This window comes from Colletotrichum jinshuiense, chromosome 3, assembly GCF_051148585.1.
Source record: "Colletotrichum jinshuiense chromosome 3, complete sequence".
In the NCBI taxonomy this organism is placed as follows: domain Eukaryota; kingdom Fungi; phylum Ascomycota; class Sordariomycetes; order Glomerellales; family Glomerellaceae; genus Colletotrichum; species Colletotrichum jinshuiense.
The window spans coordinates 2,657,687-2,677,713 of NC_139310.1; the positions used below are offsets into that span (position 1 = coordinate 2,657,687).

The 20,027-nt window shown below is 57.3% G+C and overlaps 1 protein-coding gene across 1 annotated transcript; it reads left to right on the top strand.

The window, feature by feature from the left end:
• Positions 1 to 8,942: 8,942 nt before the first annotated feature.
• On the top strand, positions 8,943 to 11,592 carry EsH8_III_000754 (transcription factor domain-containing protein; the record flags this gene model as incomplete). The annotated part of the gene is made up of 2 exons (XM_083262479.1): positions 8,943 to 9,852; positions 9,911 to 11,592. 2 exons carry the CDS (start codon positions 8,943 to 8,945, stop codon positions 11,590 to 11,592), a joined length of 2,592 nt encoding a protein of 863 aa, XP_083122966.1.
• Positions 11,593 to 20,027: the final 8,435 nt, after the last annotated feature.

Here is a 20,027-nt window from a genome sequence, read left to right on the forward strand (position 1 = left end):
TGGCGTCTTGTCAGACCTCCCCCTCGGTATCGCACACTAGGGGAACGCAAAAGCTGTGGCCACGGAACGCACCCGGGCGGTTTGCGGGGAAAGGCACGAGACGAGAGGCACGCGACGAGCTTAACTGACCGCTGGCCAGACAGATCTCTAGAGTCCCGCTTGATGAACCCTTGGGGAAGAGTTAATACGGATGAGTGGTAGTAAGGCGATCCTTCTGTGTAACTAGGCCGCATATATGTGCAGACACCCAAATATTGACATGACCGCATCCCATCCCGATTCACAGCCCCAGCGGTACTATGGGCGTGTGCAAGCGACTCCAGCTCGGCCAGGGAATACAGAAAGGAAGCTATCTGCTCACTAATTATCCATCGGGCGGGTTCCTATAGGTGGTCGCAACTAAGAACAAGTTTTATGAAGTTGCCGCGGCTCCGGCGATTTTGGCAGTCCTTGTCTAGGAATTGGGGGGACCAGTTGGGTTAGTAAGCGCTGGAGCTGCAGTCCTGATTGTCTAATTTGCGTGTGTGGGCGGATCGATGCATCTGAACAAATCCGTAATAACAGAGACGAACCGAGTATCGCCACCGCCCCAGACCAGACACACAAGAAACAGTCCTGGGACCAAGGCAGGAGGCAGACCGCCGGAAGAGGCGCACAAGTGCTCCTTCGCACTCCTTCAGCGCAGCTGTAAGATGTTAGAGGGCAAATACAGCAGCTTTTCGCTGTGAAGTCTACTCCGCCTCGCGACCTCAAGTCGATGCCATCGGAGGCGGTCGTTGGCGCTTGTCATTCGCTAGTACTGGGGCCACGCTTGTCTGCGTTGAGATCGTGATTGCAACGTTGCAGCGCCCAATCAGACGGCGCCAAATCACTCTAGGTCTCCGAGGCTTGAGGCGAGTCGATTCGGCGACACGGTATGGAGAGGGACAGATGAGGGACGATCATGACTCCAAGACAGAATCAAAAAGGCATTGCGCCGAACTGACGAATTTGATGATGGTTCTTTTTCTCGGCCACCTGTTGAGACACCCATGTCGAGAGGAGCCCGAGCATAAGACAAGGGGATCAACTGACATTGACTGGGGTTATCGAGTTGAAGCAACCTCGCCAGTCAACCGCCGATGTCAGTGCTGCTGCAAATTTCCGAGCAGGGATGGTGGCAGGTGCTTTGCCATGCCAGAACCAGTCGGCGGAAAGTCTGGAAGTGTCGAGGTTCAGGAAGTAAACGACGGCTCGAAGAACAGGGGTTGATATTAAGCAGGGGCCCCAGCCAGAGCCAGCTGGCAAACAGTTCTCACAGCGGTGCGCGGGATGATCGGGCCAGGTACATGTCATGTCATCAGAGAGTCGACCAAGCGGACAGTGACGGCCGTGGCGCTCTGCGGGCAAAATGATTGGGAGGGGCATGTCCTGCCTGTACCATGACATGATTAGGCCTCAAAAGATGGATGTTGTGTGCGCACTCATCCTGCGCCGACCTTGCCAATGGTTCCTTGACCAGCGCAACACTGTCAGTCCGGATACATGTAGAGACAGTGAAGGGGGAGCCCAGGCGGGGCATGTTTGGGGGTCACCCCTCTGCTCACCTCACCACTGGCCGGCCTAGCGTGGAATTGAGGAGCAGGTTCTAGGGTTCTGAAGTGGCGGTGGGCTCACTCGAAAAGTAGGAGCAATGGCTAGTGTAGTCCCGGCCTTGCCCTTGCCATCCAGTAAACGGCCGCGGTTTGATGAGAAGCATCAGACTGTCAGGTTGTCAAGCCACTCTATCGCTGATCCTATGTCGTACGGACGAGAGGTCCTCGTCGCCGCCAGCCAAAGCTGACTGGTCGAGTGGACGGTAAGGTGGCCTCGAGGGGATAGTGTTGGCCATCACAACAACCCGCGGCCAATCATGTTATTCAAGCCTGATAGAGTTAAACCGGCATCAGGGGTGCTGCGAGAGTAGTGGTGGGTGGGAGAGATTGTGTACGCATGTAGGCGTACGCACGAGGGGATCGTGTGGGTGGCCTCTGAGCGACGATTCTTGTCGTGCGGGCCAGTTGACCAACCACAAAGCCAGCCACCCCGAGACCGAAGGTTGGGGGTGGGGGGGAGACTTGCAGCGAAAAGGAAGCAGATGACGGCAGCGAACCGAGCTTGAGAGTGTTTCGCCCTGTCGACTGGCTGGCTGCTCTGGCCGGAGGAGTTTGGGCGTGCGGTAACGGTTGACGGATGGCGGGAGGCGGGCACTTGAGGACGGTAAAGTCGAATTTAACTCGTCACAACGGGGGACGAGCCGGTCGACGCGCTAACGGCTCGAGGGCTTTTTGCATCGAGTGAGGCTTAGACCCCCCCCTGACCGCACAATGGCGTTTTTGAGAGCTTCTATGCATGCTTCCTCGGCTCTTCTAGCGCCCCGAATCGCATCCTCGCGCTAGGCGGAAATCGTTATCGCTCCTTGTTTTGGTGTGGCTGCCAGAGTGTGAGTAAAGGAGACGCAACTGGCAGGCGGTTCCTCGACGACGACGTCGTCGCCGCCGCTTTGGGAAGACCTCTACAGCAGTAAAACCAAGCGCGATGGTCCTTCCGATATTACCTTGGTCGAGAAACGAAGGTCCCTGGTGCCATGGTTACCGTTCCTGGTGTCGTCCGGCCATTTGGTGTACAGTGATTCGCCGTATGCGAGGCGCTGGGACTGCTGCGCATGTCTCACAATCAAATCGAATGCACGTCAACCAGACTCCTGGCCACGGCTCTCCCGTTGTCCCGTCGCACAGCCACAGCCTTGCGGTAGTTGAGATGACGGGAGTCAAAACAGCAATGCACAATCACAGGGGGACCTATTCTGTGAAGTGAAGTTGACTGGTTTCGGGCTGTTGATCTTTCGGACATTGTCTGTCAAGCCAATATAATCCACATAGGCCGAGGCTCGTCTTTCAGGGGCAGGAAGCATCGTCATGAGTCGCGGGCTGCAGGCAGGGCCATGAATATTTATTGACCGCGAGTCTTGGTTCTCGAGATAAAAAAAAACTTTTTTTGCCTCAACGAGGTTGCGTTGGGGGTTTCTCTGGCAAGGGCGTAAAGTTGAGGCGTCGCTGACGCCGAATTGCGCCGTGGTGTCCGCCCCCAAGGCAGGCGAAGCCATCAGCTTTTCCATTTGCACATCCCAGCAACATAAAAGCACTGACCAAAAGACACAGGGCGCTCATCAATATCGGCGGTAAGGGGCCATGAGAGTCAAACAGGAGTTGTCGGTCGGGTCCGATGTGGGCTCGGGGAGGACTCGGGGGGGAGCCTCAGGGCACAGATTGGACGCTATCAAAATAGCAAAGATGGGGAAGGGGAGGGCCGAGACCAGCAAATAGGGGAAAAGCATGTGATGGATGGAGGTGGCCGATGTCGAAAACAAGAGCCGGGGTGACCTCCGGCGAGCCCCACGATGACGATCCCGCCCGTCGCTCTGCCGTTCTTTTGGCCCAGCTGCTGGGCTCGACATGCCATTCTCTATCTCCCAAGGCTGCGTTGATAGTTTGATGGAGTAGGATTCTGACGGAGAACAGACAGACAGACAGACTGGTGCACTGACGAAGCGGGCTAGCGCCATGGGGACGTGCAGTGTCAGTCATGATGTCTGTCACTCGCGCCAGCGCAACCTGAGCCAGCATCTTTTGTTAGTTTCTTGGTTTCTGTCGTGAAATGAAGCTGGGGTGGATGTCCTTGAAACCAAGATAACGGCGCCATTCCTGCAAGATTGAGACACGACGAACTGGCGAACAAGTATCTGTACTTGGAACGAGTAGCCTTGGTACTTTTGCTCCGGGGGTCGGGGGGGGAGGGCAGGCGAACGGACAGGCGAAGCCAAGGCTGTCTGGTCTGAGAGGTGAATTTTTGTTGAATGTCGGCGATATGGAGACGCAGTAGCAGATGGTAGGGCTTTCTGTAAGTTACGATCTATACTGGGACGGACTATTGCTACTGGTTCGAGTCACACTCCCGCGGCGATTGTGCTTGCGGCGTTGGTTGAGGCCGTTCGATTGACGGTTCGGCCGTCCAGATGTCATTTACAAATTGCGGTACAAGCGAGGCTGATGCAGGGGAGTATCGGACAGCGAGGGTCGACTGGGGGGGTTTGCGACAAGTTTCGGCCGTCCGATGAGCGGTTGCGAGATGGGACTAACGAACGGGTTGAATGAGTGAGTGTCCTGCGCGCCGATGACGGGAGAATCCAGAACGCCCGTCGTTGTCGTTGTCGATGTCGACCTTCTTCCTTCGTCGGCTCCTTCCTTAGCAATCCCCAGAGGTTACCGAAGCAAGCCGCTGGCCAAGGATGGGAAGGAGGGCAGAAGGCAGGTACAGACGGTAAAGGAATGGTGTCAAGGAGCAGGTGCGTGTGTCAGTGTATGTGAGTGTGGGTGAGTGACTGTGAGAGTGAGTGAGTGTGTGTGTGTGTGAGTTAGTGTGTGTGTGTGTGCCATTCCTCCCCCTGTTCTCCCCCCTTCTAGGCCATTTGCGCCTGACCTGCGACTGCAAGTCACTTCTCACGAAGGTGGTTGGCCTTTGAAATGGTTGCCTGGCGGCAGAAGGCGCGTCGAAGTCTGCATAGAAGCTCTGACGAAAGCGCCGCCCGTTCTGTTGCACTGCTAGAGGCTGCGCGAGCCTGCAAATGGCCTGCAATGAGACTCTCTGGTGCTCCTGGGCGCAGCGCCATGGCGAAGCTAGCAGCAACTGGCAAGGCCAAGAATTCGACGGCCGCCGCCGCCTGTCCTTCTGTAGTATTCCAGCGAAAGCCCCCCCCGGACAAATGTGCTTGGGGTTGGCGGAATGGAGGGTGATTCAGTGTGATGAGATGCTTGGAGCGGGAAAAAGGTGAATGAAACCCGGTGTGGCACCCTGCATAGGATTAGAGTCTTGGAGATGCCAATGCCCACTACTACACTACAGTTGTACTACTGTGCCTCGGGGGGTACCGTACCTGATGTCCTCGGGTGCCTTTTTTTCCTTTGTGCTTCGAGTACCGGCGCGAATTCCCCAGTGCGGCCGGGACGACTCTGCATCCCGCCTCTCCACACACATCGCACACCACCTCACCTGAACTCACCTTACCTTGCCTCTACGTACCTTACCTTACATTGCCTAACCCCAAGGAAGGCAAGGCGCCCAGTCCTTCCGACGACGACCACTTGAGTTGTTCAACGGCAACCGCGTCTGAGCAAGACACCGGCCAAAAACAGACGGACCATGGCAAGCCGTACAATCCATTCCTGCCTCCATCATCCTCATGGCCATGGTCATCGTCATCATCCGTCACCGTGATCCACGATCCAGCAGCCGACAAAAGTATCCCCATCTCACCGCCAAAACCTTCCCTACCGGGTACACTGAGTTGGCAGCGCCTTGGCTGCCCTGCCTGCCTCGGGGTCGGAGAGAGCGCCTCAAGGACAGGGTTCCTGGGATAAAGATAACGGACACTTAAAAAACAAGCGCCGCTGATATCGAAAATGGATACTGAGTATCCGTACGCCATGCCACGGATATTAGACACATGCGAACTGGCATTGCCCTCTCTCCACCGCAAGCCCCATCAACCACACAGCGGGACAGGCCAAGATTGCCAAACATGACTTGTTGTCTGCCGGGGGACTTTGCTGTCGCACTGGCCCTCGAACTCGTGTGGTCGGCACGGACGCCCTGCATCTTGCTTGGCTTGGAAAACAGGAACAGGGTCGGGACTGGAGCAGAACGGCAATAGGAAGCCTCCTCCATCGAAGCGACCCTGGGCAGGAATTCCTCCGTCGTGGGGCGCGGGGGTTCGTCCGTCGTCGTTTGTTGTCCAGCGCCCTCTGCCCTGTCTTGCCCTGCGACGGATACATGCCATGTAGTGGACGCTATGCTGTTCACTCATGAGTGGGGTGGGCTCGAGACTGGAGTTGACCGATGGTCTGCCCCGTCATCATCCTGGTCAGCTACTCGGCTCGAGGCAAAGCGTACCGAAGGGACACAGGGGGAGACGGAGAGATACCCAACACTCGCCGCTCGAGATACCTGCCATTTGACGCGGGCCTCTCGGCCATTGTTGCGTACCTCAAACGGCGGCCGACATGTACTCATGAGCATCATTTGCCCACTCACTCGCCCTTTTTAGACGCTCTATCCGTACTCCATGGCAGCACCAGAGCCGGACAGCAATTGCCAACAACAATCAGCAATTACCGGCATCATCTGCGCGCCACAGCCGTATTCGCCCTCGTCACATGCATTTTGCTGCTTTCCTCGCCCACGTCTCACTATTCGTGGGGCCTCTTCCCTCGTCCTCTACCACCGCAATCTCTCAAGAGACACGCTCTCAACCCTATGAGGCCGTCTTGCTGCTTGGCTGGTGGCTCCTCTTGTCACCTCAGCCAAGGAGCCCGGACGGGATTGCCAGGAAGTGGCCTGTCATTGGCTGGGATTAGTGCTGCCGATGGGAGGAGCGCTGCCGCCAGTTCATCTAAACATCATGTCCCTTGGTCCGTTCTCCTCCGTTACTTGGTTTGAAAATCAACGCTACTTGGATTAATAAGACGGACAAGAGGGCCTACCTTACCTCACCTCGTCCACTCATCCAGGCTCCAAGTACCGTTCCAGCCTCACCCCCGTCCAAGACAATTGTCCGCGTCTTTTTTAGCTCACGGCGCCTTGTTCCTTGCCCGCAGCAGGCCGAAAGTTAATTGCAGCCCAGGCTTGTCGTTCTTCACTGACGCCTCTTGAGATTCTGGATGCAGAAGAAGCACGCAAGCTGGCTGGTTAACTGTCAGTCACCCTGGCCTCGGTCACAGTCTCCGCCCTCGCCGTTGTCGTTGTCCTTGCATGCCCGGCCCTGTCCTGCCATGCCTGTAGCGCGGCAGATGCAGCAGCATTGCATCGCATCGAGTCGCTAGCAGGGGGCAACTCAGGGAGTAGGAGGGTGGGTTTTTGGTGGGTTTGCAAAAGGACCTGAGCTAGGCTGAGGCTAGGCGCGAAAAAGGAGCAGCAACGGCCACCAGCAACCAAGCCAGCCAGCTTGCCAGTCGACGGGCTGGAGCGCAGTGTCCATTTTCCGACCGACACTGACCGACTGCGCAGCGCGCACACTGACAGGCCGTAGAACGAAAGCTGTCTCTCCTCCGCTCCGCCTGATTTGCGCTAGACACTCCATCTGAGACTCGGCGACTATGGGCATATTTGTGGCAAGTGGAAGCCCGCGAGAAGTCACCCGCGCGGTGGTTACTTTTAGAGATCGATCTACCGCCATTGTCTCGTCTTGTCCGACACGCCGTCAGAGACGCAGGCGGATAGGTGGGCTCGCGCGGGCTGTGGACATCCCCAGGTACCGGTGAATACGAGTTTCTAGGGCCCGATACCTCGCGGCAGGGATCGCAAGCGCCGCCAAAACGGATGTCTTATCCTCGCTTGCTCGCCTTGACTGGTGTGCATGCATTGCTGGTTCTCCGTTTCGTCGCCTCCCCCCGCAATCCTCTATCACGTCTTATCTTGCTGGCCTCCCGTGCTACGGGTGCTTTTGCAGCGGCCGGACTGAATCTCCGTTCATCGTATGTCATGAGCCATGGTGATACTGACGGCGGAGACCGGACATTGTCGATAATGGTATTCGGGCTCATTCGGCCAGGCAAAGGTGAAGCGACAAGCGCACGCCAGCCGTGAGGTTTGTTCCCGACTACTCTTCTCTTGGTTCTTTTCTGGGGGGGGTTTTTTTTTTTTGGTTTTTTAGGCGCCTCTTAACCTGGAATCCCCGCCCTCCCTTATCATCAGTATCATCGTCATCCTCTTTTTCTTCTTTTCATTTTATTTTATTCCTCTCGAGCAGTCCGTCCTCTGTTGGTTACTCCGCACTCGCCGTCTTGCTTCTCCAACATCGTCAACTAACACATAATGCCCACCAAACTACCTCACACTTGAAATGGGGGTAAAAAGGGTGAGAGGCATGCAACCCCTCCAAAATGCAGAACAACAGGGGTCCCCTGTCGCATCGACCGGCCACCATCTTAACCAGAACAACCTAAAATCGCGGGCAAGCCAGCGAAAGGCAAGGTACCTAGAACCCTGGGCGTAGTACCTGCAATGAGATGGGACTCCCTCTTTGCCAGGCACCCCCCTGCTCTTCAGACATCTGGCAACGGACCCGCTGATCTGCTCAACTTCATCCTCCCACTCTCTCTTCCCACTCGCTCTTGTTTGTTCTCTGCTCCTCTCTAGCCTTGCCTGCTACTTTTAGCTGTGTCTCTCGAGCTGTCAGTCCCCCCCGCCCACTAAGATCGAGAGAACGGCCAGGAACCCAGAGACGAGGCACACTCCCCGATGGCTTCCCTTCCTCACACACCCACACAACCCGGCTCGCCTTCACGTAGGTTTCTCTCCTTCGGTCGACGTCGCCGCCCCCTGTCGTCTCTCTCACTCTCTCTCTCTCCCCTACTCCTCCTGCTCATCCTTTCTCCCCCCCACCCTCGTCGGTGCTCCCAAGTTGCCTCCTACCCCCCGTCGACGCACATGATGTACTTTCAGACTGCTTGTGCAATACCCGCAACCCTCCCCCAGACGAGTTGCTTCGTGAGGCCCATGATCCATGCTCGCCGCTTGTACCATAGTATATCTCTAGCCAATCTCTCATCCATGCAACCTAGTCGTTGCCTTCGAGGACGCTCAACACGGCTCGATCCATTTATACACTCCTCCTCCTCCCCAAGGCTTGCCAAACTTGGACGTGTATTATTGTGTCTCTTGACTTATCCCTTTGCCTTCATCTTCTGCTTTCACCTGCAGTAGGATACCATCTTTCCATATTAACACCAATTTATCCATACCACTCATACAGCCTGTTGTCGGACACCCAGATCATCCTCCTGCCTCTATCCTGACCGGCAGCCGGTCTCGCCCATGTGCCACACCCATCTCTTGACACTCCTACATCCGCATCTCAATTAGAAAAGATGACTGCTCCTATAACCCAACAACAGTCCGCCCAAGCCAAGGATGCCGCCGCCGCCGCCTCTGTGCGCAAGCGGAGAAGACGCGCTCCCGCTGGCGGTGCTGCCGATGACTGCTTCACATGTTCCAAGAGGAATATCAAGTGTGACCGCAGGCGCCCTTACTGTTCGCAATGTCTCGAAATCGGCAACGAGTGCTCTGGCTACAAGACGCAGCTGACTTGGGGAGTCGGCGTCGCGAGCAGAGGCAAGCTGCGCGGCCTGTCTCTTCCCATCGCAAAGGCGCCGCCCGTGGCTGGAGTTGCAAAGAAGTCGCCCCCGCGTCCCCGCGCAAACTCAACGGCCACCAGCGCAGGCTGGGCCGACGCCGACGACATGTCTCGGAGGAATACGCGCGACGATGCCGGCTTCTCGCCTGAGCACGTTGGCTCGGCGCCCACAACACCGTACCCTCACAACTACGACCTCCTCTCCATGTCACATCCCGAGCACACGCCGTCTCTCACGGCCGGGCACTGGGGCGGCCTCCCGTATTCCAGCAGCATACCAACCGACGGGCCCAGCTATCGGAAGCTGGGAGCTCACCTTGGGCCGATTCCCATCTCGGGGGCCCTGTCTTCGTCCCTCGAGTCCGTGAGCGATGCCGATTACATGTCCCCCATCAGCCATTCATACTCGAGAGACGACATCCCCTTCCTGCACAGCCCCAACATCATGTACGACGGCTACAGCACCCACGGCTCGCCGGTCCCCCAAAGCCCCATCTCGGCCATCCTCATTGACCAGAGAGCCCCGACGTCGTGCCCGAGCCTCGTCTACGCCCCTTCCGAACACAGTTCGAGCCTCACGTCGCACATGGACAACTTCGAGAGCCAGTTGAGTCAGAAACTGATGCGGGAGTGTGACACTCTGAGTGAGACGGCCTGTCCGGCTCTACTATAGGATCAAGCTCGCTGACGTGACGGCTTTAGGCGTTCCCGAGATGGATGCATATAGCACAAGCTGCAACTCGTCCAGCCATGTCTGGACCTCGCCGCCCCCGGAAGAGATGTCGCCTCACCACTCGGATCACCAGGCCTCGGCCCAGTGGCCGACCATGTTCGAGCCCCAGGCCGTCCACGTCAACTCGGACCTCATCGCGAAGATGCCCTTTTTCATGGACTATTACAAGAACATCATGTGCCCTTCCATGGTTTTCATGGACGGGCCCAGCAACCCGTACCGGGAGCACATCCTCCACCTGGCTGCGAGCAGCCAGAGCCTCCAGCACGCCATCTGTGCCCTGTCCGCCTGCAACCTACGGATGAAGCGGAGGCTCAGCCTGGGCCAGGACACTCGCGAGCTTTCCGAGAAGCTCATGGCCGAGAAGTCGACCGCCGAGTCGATGGCCGACGCCCAGCCCGATGACCAATCCCTCTCGGAGGAGTACCAGCACAGGAACCTCGCCGTGCACCTGCTCAACCAGCAGCTCAACGACCCGGTCAAGTCCAGCCATGACTCGGTCCTGGCAACCATTCTGCTGCTCTGCCACTACCGCATGGTAGAATCCGGCATTGCCAAGTTCCACACCCAGTTCGCCGGCGTCAAGAAGATCCTGGCGATGCGGCGGTCGCAGAACCTGGCGCCGTCCCGTGACTCTGCGTGGATGGAGGCCATCTTCACCTACTTCGACGCCATCTCGGCCAGCATCAACGACCGGGAGGCCCAGCTGAACTCTACCTTTTACGGAGTCATGCCGGATGCCCAGCTCCTGCCCCCCGGTGCCGAGAACCTCGTCGGCTGCGATCGGGAGCTCTTCAAGACCATTAGCAAGCTCGGCAGGCTCAATCTGCTGTCCCAGCACCGGGCGGTCCAGAACCTCGTCACCAGCCCCATGGCGCGCAACATCCCGTCGCGTTCGCAGTCACCGCTCGGCTCCCCGCTGGGCCACGCCTTCAAGGGTAACATGAACGGCGGCCTGCACCACCAGCAGCAAATGGGCGACGTCTACGGCCTGCCGGGCCACCGCTTCGACGGCAACGGCTTCGGCTCAACCCTAGACGAGGAGGAGTTCGTGACTTCGGCACTCTGCTCGTCGGCCACGTACGATGACCACCGCAACAACTTCTGGCGGGAGTGGAAGGAGGCCCGCCTCGCGCTCCAGAGCTGGGAGTTCGACTCGGCGCGCGTCCACGCCTCGCTCCCCGCCCCGGCCACCGCGGCGCAGGTCCGCGACCTCGGATCGCTGTCCGAGGCATTCCGCTACGCCGCGCTGCTCTACACGGAGCGGCTGGCGTCGCCCAACGTCCCCTCAACGCACAGCAACTTCCAGAACCTCGTGTCGCAGGTCGTCTACTACGCGACGAGCCTCGAGTCGGGCAGCGCGGCGGAGAAGTTCCTGCTGTGGCCGCTTTTCGTTGCCGGCAGCGAGTGCGTCAACGAGCTGCAGCAGAACATTGTGCGGAGCAAGTGCCGCGATATTATGGCCCGGTCGGGCTACATGAACAACCTCGCGGCACTCGACGTGCTGGAGAGGCTCTGGGCCGGCGAGTGGAAGGACAACGAGCCCCGGAGCCCGGCGGCCGTCAAGCTCGAGGCGATGCGCCGAGGCCCGTTCAACTGGACGAGGTGCATCGGCGGTCCCGGGGTCGAAGTGGAGTGGATCATGTTTTAAGGAGCGTGTTTGTGAGCGTTTTTTTGGCTTCGCCTTGCGGAGCTGTTGAGCGAGGTGCAGGGGGGCCAGCGAAAAGAGGATTCGTTCATACTGGACTCGGAAGTACACGAGTCACGCGCCAACGAGGTCGGAGTGCGCGATGTTCTTTTTTTATTTCATGTCTCGTTTTTGGTATTTCTTGGTTTTCTGTTCCCCCCCCTATCGGCGGCAAGGCTTGGGGGGGCTGGTCATGACTGATGAGACGGATCCGCGAAAAAGAAAAACGATCTATCTGTAACTGTATAATAGCAACTGCCACAATACTTTGTGTGTGGAATACTTGACGATACCGGCGCATCATGGGAGGGGCGACCGAGGAAACGGGGGTTCTATCTCTATCTCTACATCTTTCTTTATCTCTCTCTCTCTCTCTGTCTCTCTCTCCTTCGGGACGGGTCTCGGACGGGAGGGGACTGATGCGCATCACGGACGGAACGAAATTTGGAGGAGGAATGAAATATAGCAGCATTATGAGAAAGGCACGATAGTTCAAAAGAAGGGAGAGGAATAGGGAGGTCAACCATACAAAATACACGAGAGAACCCAAAAAAGAAGCTGTTCCATCCATCCATCCATCCATCCATTCATGCACGACATGTTCTCGGTTTCTGTATCCGTGTGCTTGCATGCATGAGGCGTTGCTTAAGTTCTCTTTCCCTTTTTTGTCATGAGTGTTGCGGCGCCACAAGATGCATCTCCGGCCCCCCGAGGTTTGGTTTCTGTAATTCCAATATCAAGAAGGAAAGACGAGGTTTCCCCCGCTGCTTGCCAACGCAAGGCTTTGAGCCCTTTTTTTTCTTGTGGTTCTTGGTTCCCATTCCCTGTTTTCTATAACACTGTTCCCCATCGGCGCCCTCGGAGAACGAGGTGATCGAGGGACAATGGGCGGTGGGCGATGGTGATGGCGTGCTCTACCGCGCCCCCCCCCCCCCTCGTTCGGCTTCCTCGCGAAAAGATGGTACCTGCGTTGTGAACCGGCAACCGCCAGGCGGCGGCGGCGGCAGCTTCCCTCCTTCCCCACCACCACCTACCGCCCAGGGGTCTCGGCTGTGGATGGGGAAGATTCCTAGCTGACCTTCTTTCTTTCTGCCTGCCTCTCGCTCTCTCTTTGCCTACTTTTCCGTCTTTGTCCCCCCCAGAGTCTCATCGTCCTTGAGCTGGACAGGCAGGCGAAGCTGGGTAGGGGGTGTAAGAGGAGGGGGGGTGAAGGAGGGGGAGGGGTGAGGGAGGGGTGAGGGCAGCGAGACCAGACAGAGGGCAGAGGGCAGGCAGGCAGAGGAGGGGGGGACGATGAATGAGGGTTCGGTGGCTTTTTTGCCTCCCGCTCTGCCCCGGTCAAGCCCAGATCCACCCTCCGAGGGGCGCCGCCGTCCAGTCGCAATCGCTCCAAGCGCCGTTTTGGCGGGAGGCGCATGTGGGCGCGCGATCCCCCCTCTCCTCCCCCCATCACCCATGTGCACGAGTACCTGAGCAAGGGTGGGTAAGTATCGATCCGTACCTTTTCTCTTTCTTTATTTCTTTTTCCTGCCTTCCACCCCCCCCCCCCCGCCCATCCTTCACCATTCTCGCGTGTAGACAGTACGCGTATGGAGAGATCGATAGAGATCAAGACGATGAAGAGTACGGGGGAGGGGGGGGGGGGGCATACAGGACATGTTCATGAACATGCAAAGACCGGATATGGTATTGCACAGCAATCAAGATGAAAAATAAAAGTAAAATATAGGAAAAAATAATTATACTTATAATTGCAATTATAATAACTAGAGACAAGCTGAAAAGAGACTCGGAAGAAGGGTATCGTCTACCGTCCGCATCCCTCCGGGGCCCTGCTGCAACACTCCTCCCCCCCCCCTTGCCGACTCGGTTACGGCAGCCCGAGCCAAGCCAAAGGGAAAGTCGCTGGAACGCCGGCCCTCTTTTTTATTTTAAATGGTAGTACGTACAGCATTTGATGCGCGGCACTAAGGCAACCTGCTGCTGCTGCCAGGCAATGCGCGTCGATGAAGGATCCAGGGGAGGGGGGGAGATGCGAGGATGGAGGTCACGCACTGCAGAGAGCATGTAACGCAACCCTTTGGGAGTGACGGTACGGTACGCCCTCTGCATACAGAGGCGTTGCGGAGTACAGATAGCAAAGGCAGGATGACGGAGTGAGAGCGGGGTGGCAACTGGACAGGAAGAGAGATGGACGGAGGTAGAGAGGCAGGGAGGCAGAGAAGGGGCAAAGAGGGAGAGTGAGAGAGAGAGAGAGAGAGGGACTGTACTGTGAGTGAGAGTGTCTGCAGCAGATCAGGGACAGCGGACGGATCAAGGGCATCGGGGTAAATTCACACGCTGGCTGGAGAAATGGCCAGGACCGGGGGCTGACAGACAGAGACGGACAGGGTGGCCGTGGTCGAGGCCCGCCGCCCAGCAGAGAAGGGAAGCGGAGGGCAAAAAAGTGGAAGTAGCAGGGGGGTTCAAGGGTTCGTGCGGGCTGGGACTGGGGAAACAGGATGCAGAACCCACTCGAGCCAAAAAAGTTCCCAGGTGGGGGTGATAAGGGACATTCGGCCCAAGATGGACGCGCTTGCGTCTTACTGGCTAGAAGACACGACCGACACGCGGGACTGGACGGGCGTTTGTGGTCTCCGATCTGGCGAGGCACGGAGGACAGGGGTCGGCTGATTCCTGGTTCGTCCCCACCAAAAGACGCAACAGGGGGATGGCAGGCATGGAGGAAGAGGAATCGACAAGGGCGGGATGGCAAAGAGTGGAGAGAGGGAAAGAGGTACCGAGGCACCATGTAGTGTAGTGTAGTGTAGTGAGAGAGGGAAAGAGAAGCCAGCCCGGTCAGCATTAGAGGCTGACCGGGGTGAGAGTGACTGACCGACACACAGACATACAGGCAGTGACGGCCCAGCCAAAATGGACACTGGCAGGAGAGTTGCAGGGTAAGCCGAGGCGGTGGCGATGGACCGATCCATTTACACTACACTACCTACACTACACGCTCCCTGCAAAGCCCAGGGCAGTCTGCTCTGGGGGGCCTGGCCGACGGAGACGAGAACACAGACAGGACATGTATCTTGATCTTCTCGGTTCGCCGTGCCTAGTTTGCTGGTGCACAGCAGCAGTAGCCTGACAAACTTACAAGCTTATATCCATCCGTACGCACCTACATAGCGCCATCTCCAGGGGATCCATAACTACGCGCCCTCCCTTCCCTCCGGCGGGGCTCAGTTGTCTCGTCTTACTGCGCGCAGGGTGTCCTGGGCAGTGCAGCGAGCGTCCGAGGAACCAAGAGAACAAGAGAGTTGGGTCGACGGAGCAGGACGGATGGGCACGAGCCCGTCGAGATAGGAACGGGCGGCGATTAGTTTGGGCGGCGATTAGGCTGGCTGTTGACTTGCGTGTATTAGTCCAGCCGGCGTCATGTCGGGGTGGGAAGGCAAGTCCACGGCGAGACGTGAGATGACGACCGCGTGGGGGTTTTCCCCGGCTGCTTCGACTGATTGCCCTTTGTGTATACGTGTGTTGCCCCCATCCGGTTCTTCCTGATGAGCTTTGAGCTAGCCCGTCTCCGTCTGGTTTGTGGGCAATGGCATGATATGATGGGCAAAAAAAGTCCTCAGTCGTCGCGGCCATGCTCGTTTGTGCTTGCTGGATGATCGCTCGCTCGCTTACTTAGGAGCCCCGGAGGCTGAGGTCATGATGATGAGAAATCGAGATCTTGATATTGGTGCTCACTCACCCACTCACTCTTACTCACTTACAATCCCCCTCCTTCTGACTTGCTCTGACGCCAGACGGTGTCAGCGTCTCGACCACGCAGGTCAGGTCCGTTACGCCCTTGCCTAACGGGGTCTCTTCCTGCTGTTGACGCCCTGCGATCTTACACCTTGCCGAAATTCCCACCTTAGCGGGACGGATCAGAGGGCCCCTCAAAAAAAGCTCACTCTCCCCACCTCCCCTCCTCAATTCTTACGAGGTACTGATGCTATGTAGTCTGCGGGCGAAGAATAGTACGTAAGCCCGCCATCGCGACGTACCGCGGCTGTGATAAAATTAAAACAAACTTTGTGATAATAAGAATGATAACGGCAGCAATGATGATAACAAGACACACGGGTGATTACGGGGGCGAAAAAAGGAAAAGAAGAAGAAGCAGAAGCAGGTTCGGGGAAGTCGGTGTAAAGGCAAGGCGAACCGAGGACCCTGCTGCTTGGCGGTTGAAACTTACCTATCCCGCCAAGAAAGTTCAGCAATCAACGCCTTGTCCTCTGGCCCTCTCTTCCTGGTCCTGGCCCCGGTCCTGGCATCGCGTGCTTTATTCCTCAGTCTGTCCCGTTCGTGCGGTTTTTATTTTTTCATTCAACTTAAAAAAAACCCTCTCTCGCTTGCTCGCTGGCAAGGATAAGGGGGGGCGGGACCAGAGTTAATACTTTCAATCAAGCATCGCGACTCAAGCTTTGCATTTAACTGCTCGTATACACACTACTATACACACTGCATACCACCCAGTCCTTGCCTCTTCCCCCCCGTGTAATGTACAAAAGTTCGGTCAGCCTCGCCGGAACCCAAATTAAGCTATCTTCTACACCCCCTTATCGCAGCGTCACCAAACCCACGACTTTCCATGACTCTGTATTCCCGAGGCCAAGATGAACTCGCCGCGTCTATCTGCTCGGTTTCCACGTCCCCTCAACCGCGCCACTTAAACCGGCTCTGCCTCAGCATGTCCAGCAGGCCCGTGGGCAGGACTCCCTTGTCGACGACCACCAGGCTCCCAAACCTCGCAATCATGTCCTTGCCGTAGAGCCCGCAGACCCACTTCTCGTAGTTGCTGAGCCCGTACCAGCCTGCCGGTGTCGACCCAAGTGCCGCCTCCACGTCTCCCGTCAGGCCGATCGTCTTGCCTTCCGGCGTGTGCCGCAGCTTCTCCATCGCGCGGCCCAGTGCCGAGGACGTGCATCTCCGGTGCCGGGTGTACTCCTCGAAGCTCATGAAGGGCTCGTCCCTCAAGTCCGTGTAGTTGGCCCCGCTCCACTCATCAAGCCGCACGTGCTCGTCCGTGTCCACTTCCTCGTACTCGGCCTTCAGGGTCCGGTACCGGGCCTCCTCCTCCGCCAGGAACTTCTCAATGATCTTGTCGGGGTCCTCGGTGACGGCGTCTCGGATCAGGTAGAGGGGGATGAAGGGGTTCTGAAGCCCCAGCCCGCCGAGGGAGACGGGGAAGTACAGGTAGCCGTCAGGGATGTCCGAGATGCCAAACCTGTCGCCAATCAGTCGCTTCAGGTGGGCGCCCGCCCCGCCATCGCCAAACAGCCTCTTCTGGATGCGGTGGAACGTCGCCAGCATGCTGTCCACGTGCTCCCGGGAGTAGCAGTTGGCGACCTGGCCGCAGTTGGTGTTGAAGAACCGAGCGCCATAGATGTTCCACGCCTGGATCCAGTCGAAGATGCTGCTGCAGGCATCCAGCTGCAGGCGGAGCTCGTCGACGTGCAGGTCAATCTTCTTCTGGTCCAGGAGAAAACGGCCGGACGCGGGATCGAGCTTGAGCAGTCCCCACACGACGTCCCCCTTGGGCAAGCCCTCGGACGGCTGGCCTGGCTTGGCCCCCTGGGCGGCGATCCTGACGCTACCCGTCTTCTCCTCGTTGAACTCCAGACCCATGACATTGACAAACTCGGTCATCGTCTTCCACGCACGGACGCAGGTCTCGAACCCACCCCAGAGCCACATGTCGTCGTGCAGCCGGTAGAGACGGCAGCCGTTGGCCTGTTGGTTGACGGCAAAGTCCATGCAGAAGAGCATGGTCTCGGCTAGGAAGTCGGCCAGCGGCGTGCTCAGGGGCGTGCCTCGCTTCCGGATCTGTGCTGGGGTGTCTGGCGGGTCCTGGTTGAAGCGATGGGGGCACTCGAGCACCCGCCGGAAGAAGCCGATCCATTCCGCGTTGACGCCGAAGAAGTCGAGGACGGCGAATATGGACGAATGTGGCACGCTGGGGCCGAACCACTTCAGGTCGGACCGGATGACGGTGATGTCGCTTCCCAGCCCCTTTTGGATGATGATATCGGACTGGATCAGATGCAGGAGGCTCTGCACGACGGCCGTGTGCGATTTCCGGGTGTCGTCGTTCTTCTCTACCACGCTCTCTTCCGAACCGTACCCGCCTCTCTGCTCACTCACGGACTGCGGCAGTTGGTCCATGAAGATTTCCGACTTGAAATGGGTTTCGAGCTTCTTCGCCACCGAAGTGCGGCCTTCGCTTCTGCCCGCGTTCCGCAGGAAATATCGGCGCCGCCGGAGCTCCTGCTTGCTCATGGGGTTCGTTGAGTCCTTGTCAGTCCCAGGTTCGGCGACGAACGCAACGAGGGCCCGGCGCATCTGCACAGCCCACTTCTTGCCAATGTGATGTATGAAGATGGCTTGCAGAAGATCGTCGTCGGGGTAGAAGCGGTAGCGCCCGTTCAGCTGTCGCCGCTGGTCGACGAGGGTTTCACCGTCCCAGGCCCAGGTCTGTCGGGACTGCATGCGCATGTTCAAAACGTCGGCGATCTCGCGCAGGACGACTTTGTTGTTGAGGAAATCGCTGAGCGTCGTTCTTTTCTGGTCCGTGAGAGTGTCTGTCCGCAACAGCCCCCGAATGGCATCCATCAGGGACTCCTCGTCAAAGTGCGTCTCCTCGTCCCAAGTCTTCTGGAAAGACTCCATGGTCTTCCTGAGCCCCGCAAAGGCGCGGTCAATGTCCTTGGATGACGTTTGGAATAGCTGTTCCAGATAGTTCTTGATGGCTTCGCCGTCCGTCTCTTTGGCGTGGAACACATACTTCTCCCAGGTGGCTCGCTGCTGGTGCATCTCCTCCCGGCCCACGGGAATGAAGCCCGACTCGGAAGCCTGATCGTCGACCTTGCCGGCGGAAATCCACTCGTTGACGAGTTTGCCGTACAACTCGGCGAAACGATACTTTGCCGATTGCACGTCGAGCTTGTTCCGCATGGTGTTTTCATAGTCGGAGAGAAATTCGTCCGAAATGCAGGGGTCATATTCGGCTTGTTGGACGAAGCGCTTGAGGTTTTCGACGGAGACCAGAGAGCTGTCGGCCAGGGGAATCATGGTCTGGAGCTTCTCGGACTCGTTGACCAAGAGCTTCGCCCGCTTCCGAAGGTCCGCCTCGCGCGCTGCATCTTCCAAGAGAGCTCGCTTGCCCGACTCGTATGCCGATTTCTGCTTGTCCAGCTGGTCCAGCTTCACGCTGGTGATGGTGTAGAGAGTCTGGGACAAGATATCGGAGGATGCCATGGTGCGGTTTGAATCTAGGACAAAAGAGGGTGAGATCTGATCGCTAGGAACGAAACAAAGGTGGTGGTGCTGTGGGATTGACGATTAAGATAATGGTTTGAAACTCCCAAGACTATAATATATGTAGTCTGGTGGGCCAGGCGACAGTGAAGTGCGCCTCGAATGAGGCCATTACCTTTCGCCAATGAGTGTTCGGCGTGGGCCGAGACATGTTGCATGTTTTGGCCTCTTTCCTTTGTACCCGTAACTGTGGTATCGTACCTGGTTGTCGAAGTGTCGCCAAACAAGTCAAGTGGGGCGGGGAAGAGGAAGGTTACTCACTGAGGCCATTTTGAGGCGGCCTCAATGGAAACTCACTCCGCAAAAGAAAAGTCCTCATCTGCAGAGTTGGGGAATACAGAGTCCATTTCTACGTGAATATTTTCTTGCCCTTCTTCTCGATTTTTGAATTTTTTTTTAACTTTCCTCCTCTTTATTCTTCGTTTTTTCAATCTTTTCTTTTCTTCATGGATACATGTTTTCAAGATAGAAAACATAGGGAGGGGGGTTCGCGCAAACAAATGGAGACTCCGTCGTACCTGCGCTGCTTCGGCTCCGTGCCGATGGGTTCCCGCGGGTATCGGCCAAGGTGCTGTAATGTGACCGTAATCTGTTTGGGGCGCCCACGGCGCGGCCCATCATCCACCAGCGAGCACCGCCAGACGTGCACCGGGCTTTGATCGAAAGCCGCATCATGATTTCTCCCGCTTGGTTGGTGGTGATGGTTTGATGCTCCGATGTCCTCGGTGCCAAGCTCAAGATGACGGACGAGCAGGACGAGGAAGAGAGCCAGTTAAGAGGGAGGTGGATGCCAGCTAAGGCGATACCGACATCGGCAGTGACGTGATTGCAAGGTTGTGCCGCTGGTGGGTAAGATAAGAGGGCATACGCAATGCTTCGGGTATTACTTACCCAATACGCAGTAAACTCTTAGGCGTGGGCACCTACAACTTCTCAGGGGTTAGTGTCCTGTCAGTGCCTGTGTGCTGCCTCAGACGCGTCCAAACTGGCTTATCGCAATCCTCCAACGGGAACTTACCTACCTGTCTTGGCAAGGTTCCTGCACGGTT